A 12,011-nucleotide genomic window follows, 5' to 3' on the forward strand; every position below is an offset into this window, starting at 1 on the left:
ACTACACGTTCAATTCATCTACGAAGTCCTTACTCCTGATGCCTGCTGCCTGCAGACATGACATGGATTTGAAAGGATGGAAGACCCTGGGTATGCTCAGCTGCTACTTCTATTCTGTATCTTCCTTTCTACCATCAGACTGAAAAGGAAAAAAGTTCCTGGAGAAGTTTCTGCTGATGTGGTTGAATATAGGTTTGCTCTTCAAGTGGGGAGAGAAATTTTGGAAAAAAAAGCCTAAACCCCATTTATAGCCCTATTCTAATCCACCAGGATCTAAGAGTGCGAGGTCAGCAGCAGCAACTGTTTTAAGAGAAAATCCCTCTGTCTCCCCCAGCTGTAGAGGATTCTAAAAAACAGAATCATTTCTTTCAGTGGCTAGAGACAGTGTTTAGAATGGAAACATTTACCTGCAGAGCTAAGAACAACTTTATTGCCCCATGCAATGAGATGAGAACTACTGTAACATGTAGCTCCTCTTGCAGCTAGCCAGCTTCAGAATGAGTGTCTCCACAGAAGGAAGAAGCAGCCTTTTTCCACAGCCTCAACTCACATTTTTTCCAATAAAAATGAATTCTTCATGTTTTGCCCCCATAGACCTATCAGAGCTAGGAAGTTGCAAGTGGAGGTTGAAATGTTGTTACTGAAGGTAAAAGAAGAGAAGAAAGAGGTCAGAAAAAATCCCACCTAACCACTGCAGGTGCTGTCACTTTCTGATTTGTCCTAAAAACATAACCTTGAAAATGGTTATTAATGGGAAAGCAGTGACTCTTCCTCTATACTTACCTAGTTTCATACTTCTCATCAATACAAAGCAGACGGATACGGAAAACATTTGAAGCTCCTCTGTACACAGGATGCAAATCCCCCTCCTCATCAGTCTCCAGGAGGGCTGCTGCTGAGCCTTTAGAGCCTGTGTTGCTAACATCACCTACCGGCAGTTCAGTCTGGGAAACGGTCACAGTTCCATCTTTCTGCAACAACAGACAAGGGCTCACTTACACCACTTCAAAGTGTTTTCATTAGTTAAGCCCCACCCTTTCTTCTCCTCTGTGTGACCCTTTCTTCCGACCCTGATGGCTGTGCATGGGGAACTGGATGGGCAAACACGCCGTGACCAATAACGCTGACCTCGTCCCTCCAGACCCCAGCCAGAGTAGCTTCCAATCCGTGCCCCCAAAGCAGAGGCACATGTGGGCCAGAGCAGAGGATGGGGAAGGAGGGGAACTCAGCAGTATTTGCTTGTCCTCATCTCTGCCAGCCTTGCTCCATATCAGCTCTGAGTGCCATTGGCACTGCTGGGTACAGCTGCATTGCCTGCACAGCTGCAGCATCTGCACCTGGAACATGTTCCAAGTTTTGAGAAGAAACAGGCTCTGGCTTTTGACTTGTTTGGTTGCTTTCATCTTTATCTGAGTAAAGTAAAAGAGAAAGTTCACAAGGTTTACTAATGTGAGCTTTACCCTCAGAATCACAGCAATAGCTGGAGTGGGTCTGGCTACCTCTATCAAAAGGTTTCATTTTAACAACCACTGTTAAAACAGACCCACCTACAGTTACTTGGCTAGAGCTTCATTAGACTGATTTCAAAGGAAAAAAGAATTCCAGGGAATTTGTTGTAAAATAAGACCTGAACAAGACAGTTTGGAAGCAATTCCTAAGTTGTCTGTATCCCTATGTCAAATCTTTACCCATCTGAAGTGAAAAACAGGAGTTAGTGTTATTGACTAATATCTTAAACCCCATGTGTTGCTAACTTGCTTTCTGGTGATCACAAGCAAGGGCTCTTCATTCTCAGATTAGTTCTCCTAGAAGAAATGAAATCCAGGTTAAATCCCAGTCAAACCAGAGCTCTTACTGGTGTAGTAAGAGACAAGAAACAGGTATTATAATTCCTTTATAAATTTTACACAATAAACTCTTGAGATGTAGGTGTTGCTGCTGAAGAAAATACACCAAGCAAGGACACCCTTACATTTGGAAGATCCAGTAACATTAAGGAAGTCAAGGTTTCTGAGCTCCAAGAATACAAAATAAGCTTCAGAAAACAACAGAATTCATCCCTTCTCCCTCTGAACTTTGCCTTGGGACACCCATGTAAGCTACGTTCACAGACAGAAGCATTTCTTCACACAGTGATGGACACTTGGAAAAAAAAAACAACCTCAAAGGTTTAAAATAATTTAGCCAGAAGTATTTAGAAAACAATCTTATCTCAAAATCTGCTTCTCTGTCAATAAAAGAGTGCAGATGCAACATGCAGGGCAAGGAGAAATGCGGGGGGTGGGAATCATGGGGTTCTCTGGGGGTATCACAGATGTCAGCCTTCACAGAAATGATCAAATGTCATCTTGATTAACCAGCTCCATTTCTCATTACCAACAGCCTTGCAGGTGTCAGAAGTTAATTAATACAAGTCTCTTGTTGTCATGTAAATATTGATATGTTGTTTCTGACTTCATACTAAAATGCAAATCTTAATGGTTCCACCATCCACACTGTTAGACATGGCTGCATTGCTGTTTACATACACGCTGTACACGAGTGATGTGAAGAATTGCAATACTGTCACTAAATCAAGTAAAGACCACAAACAAAGAAGATTAAAATAATTCTGTGATTGCTGGGTTGTTAGCTGAGGTACAGTCAGCAGGATCAAGGAGCCAATTCACCATGAGGCCTGATGAAAAGCCCTTGAATCATTCCTACTGCATCATGTTTTCTAGCAACTAATTCATGATACCATATAGAGTAACAACCAGATTACTGTAATTATCCTGAAGCTAAGTGGCATATCAGTACAGACTGTTGTATACACTTTCGTTATTATTCAGTATTACATTTTTAAAGGAAAAAAATATCAACCTGTGGTCTCTACTTAAAAGCTAAAGAGCTTGAAAAACTAACCTTTTTATAGGTAGGAACATAAAATTACTCTACGAAGGAATGCAGCTTGCCTTTTAAAATTTCCAGTCTTCAGATTCCATAAAGCCAAGTCCAGACCTCCTATTGGTGTCAAGTCACTGACCCTGCCCCGCCCTCGCAGCATGGCAATGTCCAGCAGCAAGTTTTCAATGCAGTCACTAAAGCAGCCTTCATGGAACAGGCGTGGCTTTGCACAACATCCACAAATGCAAACTATGTGCAAACAGATTTCAAGGACGCAGGCAGGCCCTTATATTGGAAAGGCTTAATAATGGACTACTGGGATGCAACTCTTCTATTTTAAAATGTACAAAGCTACAACAAAAATTTTAACTACTATTCTGTGATAACAGAATTAACGTTCCTGAGCAGTGAATAGACAACTTTGCTATTAGGTTTCTGGTGGCTCTCTCTAGGAATAGCACCAGAGTTAGGCTCTCATCATATGATACTCAAGTTTCTCCTCATGTGTCCAAGATCATTAATGATTTGCACTCAAGCTACCTGAAAGTCTACAAATAATTATTTTTCCCCAGAGCTGCCCTTGTCATTCCAAACAAAGGTATACTATTGCTTTAAGTCTTACCTAAAGGCAACCCACAGAACTGCAACTACCATCAAAACTAATAAAGTTTTTAAATGAAGAGAGAAAAGAAGGAGATAGATTCACAGGACTGCTAACCATGCTGCTTATAACATTCCTAAAAGGCACTCAGATGCCAGATTCTCAAGAAACTGAACAGAACAGCTGGTCATGCTAAGTTTTAACATTTAGAAAATTCCCACAGATTTCCTAAATGATAAAAAACATGTAACAGCTGTATTGTCAAATCCTGTAACCACATACTCACTGAAAAGCTCAGCAGCACAGAATTTGCTACAAAACACAGGCCTACAGCTTGCAGTCTCTGGAGAAGGAGAGAGGACACCAGTAGCAGGAACAGCCCTGGGATGGGTGAGGCTGGGAGGGAGCCCTGGTGGTCGGTCACCTTGCCCAAGCCCCTGCTCAAGCAGGATCACCCAGAGCAGACAGCCCATGCTGGGCTCCAGCTCCTGAGTGATCTCTCTCCCTCCTCAGTCTCATTCCTCCCCACAACCATGTCTGTCACCTCTTCAGAACTAATACTCCTGGAGCTGCAGGAGCACAGGATCAAACAGGAGACAGGCAGCTTCCTCCATCTCTCATGTGCAAGATGCTTCCTTGCAGGGGAGAGGAAGTCCACAGGAGCAGCTATGACACCTGTTTCTCTCCCTTTTCTGTTCTGTGACTGCCGGCTTTGAGGTACCAGCTGGTGACAGCCCTGCAGCTCCCTGGTTGCCCTTTTTGCCTGCTGCTTTGTGTTCAGAAAAGCAGATATGTAACAACCTAATGGTGGAGGGGTTTTATTCTACTACTGATAATTAGTAGATAGCAAAATATTGCCCTTCTGCACAAAAAGCCCTTTGACACTGAAAAATAAAGACAACAACTGTAAATCATTTACATCTCACTTCTGTTCTACAAACAGGTGACACATTTGTGCTACTGGCTTTTATCATTCACAGGAAACCGGCTTGCACACGTGTTGCTGTATAGGGCCCAATAAAAAAGCGGAATAAAGAGACAGTCCCTGATCTCCCAAAGTTTGTAATCCAGGAGATGGCAAACAATAAGCAAAGAGCAGAAGCTGAACCACAAGGAAAAAAGATGCCACAAGTCAACAGGAAAACATAACAGGGACAGTTAGCCAGCTGCTCAGCTACTAACAGACCCCACCACCAGGTTTTACAATCACTTCTTCCTTTAACAGCACAACTGTATCTGACAGTGTACCCCACACAACAGCTTTCCGAAACTTGAAGCCTGCATTTATCTCACAGCTAGTAGAGGCCAGCTCCCCACAAACAACAATCACTTCCAAGTGCAGGGCTATTAAAATTCCCTTCTTCAATTAGAAAACACCAGGCATCCAGCTTCAAAAACAGGTATGTTAATTTGTGTTTTCTTGCTAGTAAACCTATATATCCTTTTCCAACCTCCTGCAGAACCTTCTCAGAAGCTAGACAAAAACACACCTTGAATTTATTTAGCACTTTAATATACAGATACCTCCTTGAATGCTTAGCTTCCGTGGCACTTTGAGAATATCCTCAGGATGTGGTTTGCAGAGTCCATGGAAAGGCCCTAAGTCAAAACACTCTTGAAACAAGGAAACGTTCACATGAGAACAGAAGCTCATGAATCCTACTGCAGTGCCACCAACCTGGAAGATAAAAGCCATGTCACATGAACCTGTCATTCTAGGTCAGGACACAAAAAACTGATCAAACAATTTCTGAAACATAAATTTTATGTTCCATCTCTGACTGCACATAATGGAAAACTATAAAGGAACTATTTCAGCAAAAGTTAAAGATCCTCTTTTATTTTTTCCTTGTAATGTATGTATTAGGACCTCTACAGTAGATGTTCTAATTCTTTTTTTAACTATGACTTGGAAAAATATTAAGCTTATATATATGGATGAAATAATGACCTGAAGTAAAACATTTGTTATGGCAAATACACAACCTACTTTCAAAAATGTATCATTTTGTTTAAAGTTATAGTGCAGCTGAAGCAGAACTTTCATTCAGCTGGCTCTAATAGTTGACTCATTACTGGACACTGATTTAGATACAAACTGGGCTCAAACTGAAGAGTCTATTTTATTCTCCTAGGAAATCAACAACTCGAGAAATCAATTATGTATAATATAAGGAGTATCTAATGCAGTATGTATTATTTGCAGCAATTATAAGCCCAAAATATTTCTGTGTTCTGAAAAAAATCCTAGAGCTAGTTTCAAAAACCAAATGCCCTGCAAACATGAAAGTGCTGGGATCCTGGCAATGCTGGCACCCACGGTACTCTGAATGCCTGATTGCTGCTGGAGTTCTCAGCAAGCTGCAGCCCTCAGCAAGACACACACTGGGACCAGGGAGAACTGGCATGCTGGAGAGCTTCTGGCTTTAACCTGAGACAAGTCTAGAAGAAGGAAGCTCTTAAGTTTTTAGTAGTATTTGCAACTTTCTGAGAAAACACATTATCAAAACACATTTTCTTTCCTCCTCAATACACAAAACAAAAGCCTTTATAAACCAAATGAAAGCTCAAAGGCTGGTTTTGTACAGCTGTTTTATCAGTCTATCAGGACTTCAATAAAGACTTTAAAAAGTGTGATGTTTAATTTTTCTGCCCTGAAGCAACAAGTGATTGTTTGTTTGCATAACCAACAAAGCCAGGGTGCCGCAGTTGCCTGGCTGCTGTGTAATTTCAGGCCCAAGGCTCAGCAGAGGCTGATTAACCAATCCATCTACCATATGTGCAAAAAGAGGCTGCCAGCTTCCTTCTCTGCAGGGAAAGTTGGCATCCATCATGGTTTGTGTGGAGTTGTCTTTCCAACCTGCCGTGGCAGCAGCAGCTCAGATAAACTGGGGGCATGGAACACCTTTTGGTGGTCTCACATCGAGCTCCAAACATGCCACTGGAATGTATTATTTATAGTGATGGCCCTCTGCAATGTGCCATTACACTAATGGTGCACTGTTTCCCATTTGGCTCCCAATGGCAGTGATTACATGTTGCAATCTTATAAAACCATTTGCCACAAAAAGCAAACTTGAGGAATTAAGGAGGTTATATTGCCTATCAGCTTGCACTACCATGCACAATTACCACCACATGAAAATCTTAACATGAATTTTCAGCAGGATAACTATTAACACTCCTTTATTATTTAAATTAATTCCTGGGTTTGTTTTTATTTCAGCAAAAATCCATTTGAGCCAAGAGAAAGAAAAATTACCTACAGGACTTTGAACTGTGAAAAGATAGATTACTGGCTACTTATTTTCATATACAATACTAGCTTTCACTGGGAATGAAAACAGGCCACCTATAATGAAAATGTCTAAAATGACAATATGGCTTTGTCAAGATGGTCTGTCCAAATTACTTGAAAATAATCTGCACAAGAACTGGGAATTGCTGCTTCATTTCTGAACTGGAAACATCACTCCTGAAGACAGACACAAATTACATTGAGAAGGGCACTGTGTCGGTACAGAGCATGAATTCCACCTTCCACAGGTGGGCAGCTGATTTTATTCCCTGAGCTAGAGTAAACTGTCACACAGGACTTCACTAAGGATATGATCAGACAAAACCAGAGCTCATGGCAGACTGACCTCACAAACAGCTGCCTGATTTTCTTCACCTTCACGTTCTATGAGATCAACAAGGAGATATTCACCATAGGTTTCCTTCAGAGTCTCACTTTGAGGTGTCCAGATTAGCATGAGGTCATCATAATCTTCCATCCTACAAAAAAAGAGATCAGGTAATGTCCTAAGGCTCTGCCACTAATAGGCCCTGATACTTTTGTTTTACTCCATTAATATATGAAAAAATATTACAAATACTTGTTCCAAACCCTGCACCTACAAATCACTTCACCTAGGACACATCCCCAGTGCACACTAAAGTGGGAGTCTCAGCACCAGAGAGACAACCACACTCGAAAGCCAGTAGAACCCAGCAAAATCTGCACTGCCCAGTGGAGATGCTTCTCTTTCCCTAAGAAAATATATGGGAATCCCAGTTCAAAATTCTGCCTCATTCTCCTACAGCTGTGGTAGAGCACTCATACAAGTCCCAGCCTACATGGATTTTTATTTAAACAGGCAACAGAGACTCTTTCCCACTAGACTGCTATTTATAGCCAGGATCAATGTAACTCTGAATAAGAAAATCCAGCGCATTTACCAGAACAGTGGTAGAATTCATCAGTCACCCATGCTGAGACTGTGGCACGAAGGTGGGTGGCAAAACAGCTCTAACACTCAACTGCTATCAATAATGTGAAACCACTTGTATTTATCTCTTAGAAAAATGCCGGAATTGAGTGGTGCAACCAAAAGCAGCAGAGAGGAAACTGGGGCTGTGTCAGGCTGCCAGAAGGAGCAACTGCAACAAACTGCAGGGGAAACCCTCCCTGCTCCGGGCCGGGAGCAGGTGTCTACTCGGCTCTCATAGCAACACCCAGGGAACGCTCGCGCTGGACCGTCCCGACGAGCCCGTCTGCGTTCCGGGCCCTACGAAGCGACACCGGAGCTGGCGGAGCCCCGCGCGGTCTCTGCCGCCACCCGGCGGCCCCGCCTGGCATGGGCAGCGGCTCCTTCGTTTACTCGGGATGCACCAACCTCCTCTTCCTCCTGCACGGGAACTGACACCGGCCCGCGGCGCTTCCCTCGCTTGTCAGGGATGCACAAACCTACTGCTGGCAGGACGGGGTCCAGAAACAATTATCCAGGCTTCCCTCAATCATTAGGGATGCAAAAATCTGCTTCTGCAGGGAGAACAAGGAACTTCAGAGCTTCCCAGGGTTTTGGGGAAAACTCCTGTTTTGTTCCATGGTCCCACTGCTCAGGTAGGGAAGTGCCTGTATGCAATACCTGTAAGCTGGAGATCATTGTTCTGCACAGGCAGGAACCCAGAAACAATAAACAGATTCTCAGTACCACTCTACGTGTTTCCGGATTTGGAAGGAGTCTTCAAGAAAAGACAGCTGGGCAAGAGAGGTTCTATTTCTCATTGTATCAAACACTGTCTGAGTTCCCAAGGACTGCTTCACTCCAGCATAGGAGAGTGTAGAGGTCAGGGGGTCTCTGGATGCTTTTGCTGCTCCTGCATACCAGAATGGATGTGACCTCTGGGTAAGACCACCTTTGCAACCAAGGCCAGGGTTGCAGTGAGGTTTTCTATTATCAGAACATTGCCATCTCAGAACAATTAATTAGTACAGCAAATCTGTTAATAAGCTATCAAAACTCAAACAAAACAAACAAAGAGGAGTAACAGAATGAGACTGTATCCTAATTGAACCCTATTATTTTGTGGGGTCCAAAACAGACACACACCTCCACCCAATGGAATGTTGTGCCAAGTGCTTTGAGTGCCCTACGTCATTCTGCTCTGTGGGACTCAGGACAAGGCCACAGGCAAAGGTGCAGACAGCAGTTCCTGGAGAATGACCCTGTGACAGTCAATGGGACTCCATATGCCCATTCATCTCCCTGCACACTACACTGTAGGAACACAACCATTTTAACTTTTTAATTCTGCTTTTAATATCTTCCACCAGTACCATAATATTTAAAAAAGAAACCCTCCAAACCCCAGTAAGCTTTCCAATATAAAAATGCCACAAAATTCCTCTACTGTGAGCACAAGCACAGAGCTGCAAATTTGACTCTTGCCTACAGGGCACAAATCCAAGAATGGCAGGATCTAAACAAGACACCAGCAAGAACACAAAACATCCAAGTTTAGTGGCTGCACTCTGGCACACTGCTGACATCTCACAGAGGCTGGCACACTGCTGACATCTCACAGAGGCTGGACAGACAGTAACTTCCAAATCGATGGTTAAACAAAGTATCAGTTTACAGCTGCTTTCCCTGCTCTGTAAGCAGGAGGCAGAGATCACTCTAATCTCCTCTCACTGCCCCAGAACACGTTGCTAGGCAAGTGGCTGCAGACATCCACAGAGGAGTCTCTAAGGGCTCCACTTACTGTTACTATGGATGCCAGTGAAGCACAGAGGTGAATGCAGAGGGAAGGGAAAGGCAGAGCTCCTTCTGCAAACAGAAATTAGCTTTACCCGTTATCTACTGATGGACAACACTGAAGGATGAATTTTATGCCACCACTGTGTAATTTCAGAGGAAAACCAGTTTCCCAGTTAATTTTCTAATAATACCAAAGCTAAAGCAATTTTTACTTTTTATAACAAACTACCAAAATCCCAGACAAGATGGTAGCTTCTATCAGGAATATTACTATGGCCTAAGAGACATTTCCAGTCATGCAAAAGAACATTTCTATTGACAAAATCCAATGGCCATCCAAAAAAAATATTTTAAACTGAAAAAGAGACAAATATGACAGTAAGAACCAGGACATATGGAAAGACTTTAAATCTTCAGGCATTAATTCACCTACTGATACCTTCTCTGTATAGAAGTCCATTCACTTAGTGATAGGTGGTAGACAACTCAAAAAGAAACACTCAAAAAGCCTAACAATTGTACATCAAATTAGTATTAAAGAGTTTTTTAACATATTGAAATATCAAGAGCCAAAGCAGGAGGATGTGAAGTGGCAAACGTCAGGCCTCAGACCTTTTCCTTAAAATGCTCAAAAGTTGAGCACAAGCTGCAGATTTGCTTCAGACCCATGAAGTAAAATTCAATATATGCACTGAAACACCTCCCAGAGACAGTCTTCTGTCAGAATGCAGCCCAAGTTGGCAGTGCGAATCAGCCCATAAATAAATGGCATGGCTTTATCAGTCAGACACATTCAATGTGGCACTGCCATCTATGAGCACTGGTCAGTACAGACCCCCCACACCGTGTGATAGAGTGTCCAAGGAATATGCTTCCCTCTAAACTTCAGTCTCCACTGCAGGCATCAGAAATGCTAATTTAATCACCATTCTGCTACCCAGCCGCAAAGCAACACTTACATTTATTACTTGCAAAAAAACTCCAGAATAAATCAGAGTTAAATCAAACGACTGCTTCACAAAACATTACCCTACCAGCAGACTTCCTACTGTGGAGAGGACAACAAGTAACCCAAAATTTGATGGATACTAGTTCTATTTCAACCACACTACAGGGAAGCATCTCCACAGCAATGACAAGAGGAAAATCACTAGGCCACTGGGTCAGAGACTCAGCATTTCTCATGTCCCAGATGCAACACTGGCACAGGCAGAACACATGTGTCAGGAAAAATCAAGAGTGGCAACAGTCACTGCACAGGTAGCAGACAAACTGCAGAGAAATGCACACGTCTGCCTCGTGCACTGCAGGCAGCTGTGCTGAGCAGAAAGGAGAAAATAATTCAGTTTCACATTTTTAATGACATTTATGACTGGGATCACACAGCAAGAGCAAAGCCCTGCTAAAGGCAAACTGTGTGGGGATATCAAATCTTTGCTCCAAACCGGGGCCATCAAAAGGGGTAGTAACACAATGGAAAGAGAAATGTGTTATCCCATGATTTTCTTCAGCTTCCGCAGCAAGGCCAAGGAGGCTGCTCCCCCAAAACACAGCCAAAGCCAAGGCAAGGAGCACTTCCACAGGAAAAACAGTACAGAAGAGAATTACTTTTCATGTCTGAAAGACTACTTGAAGTAGGGATTCTCTGGTCTTATTTACTTTTTTTAGGTAACAGGCCTTCCTATTCAAGCTTTGCTTGACTGTTCAGCATGAGATAATGAGAAAATTAAAAACAAGTTGGAAGAGGCTTCAAGAAAACTGGAAACCACATGAAACCACCGGAAACCTCTAAAACACACAGTGGTCTAATTCAGCCAGCAAATCACAGAATAAACATCACTGACAAAAAAAAGTCTTCTCACATAGCTAACCAGTGTTCAAAATAATACATCTTGAGATGAAATAGAACAAAACCAGCATAATCCTAGAACCATCTAGTTTTGTTATCACAGAAAGCCAGAGCAGTCAAGCTAATCTACTGATACTGCAAATCAACGAAGGAAAATGCTTCCATTTCCTCCAGCCAGATGTGCTCAGGGAAGCAGAAGTGAGGAGCTGCATTACCTTGCTTGGCGTACATACAGCTGGGGGTGACACCGATGCCTGGGGCACGCCAGCAAGGTGAAACCTCTCTCCATGGGTGAGCCCGGAACAGGCATAATCCTTTCAAAGACATTCTCCATGTCCAGCTCTGAATGACTAAAACCTGTCAGGGGCAACAGAGAAACTTCATCATGCAAGCTTTAAATTAGCAGCAAAACTAACTGAGGAAAATGGAGTTTCAAACTTAAACCACGGATAGTAAAATGTTCCAAGTCTTCTAAGTTAGGCAATGAGGCTGACATGACAGCAGTATAAACATGTAAGAATCATCACCAAAATCATCTAATTAATCCAGCATTCCAAACCTGAATAAGTTTCAAAGCAATCAGATATTGGTAGAATCCAATCCCTATAAAAATAATACAGCCAATTCTCTATGCCTCTGGAGAATCCCT

At 42.6% G+C, this 12,011-nt stretch overlaps 1 protein-coding gene across 1 annotated transcript in view; it reads right to left on the reverse strand.

Annotated features, from left to right (window-relative positions):
- CFAP61 (cilia and flagella associated protein 61) overlaps nt 1-12,011 on the reverse strand; it is a 97,776-nt gene that overhangs the window by 80,628 nt on the left and 5,137 nt on the right. Inside the window, 5 exon segments of the mRNA XM_066178011.1 lie at nt 784-971; nt 1,315-1,409; nt 5,012-5,165; nt 7,132-7,264; nt 11,578-11,719. Of these exon segments, the coding sequence (XP_066034108.1) occupies nt 784-971; nt 1,315-1,409; nt 5,012-5,165; nt 7,132-7,264; nt 11,578-11,719 (712 nt within the window).

The sequence above is a fragment of the Chamaea fasciata genome, unplaced genomic scaffold, assembly GCF_029207755.1.
Source record: "Chamaea fasciata isolate MVZ Bird 193981 ecotype frontalis unplaced genomic scaffold, bChaFas1.0.hap1 SCAF_3, whole genome shotgun sequence".
Lineage (NCBI taxonomy): Eukaryota > Metazoa > Chordata > Aves > Passeriformes > Sylviidae > Chamaea > Chamaea fasciata.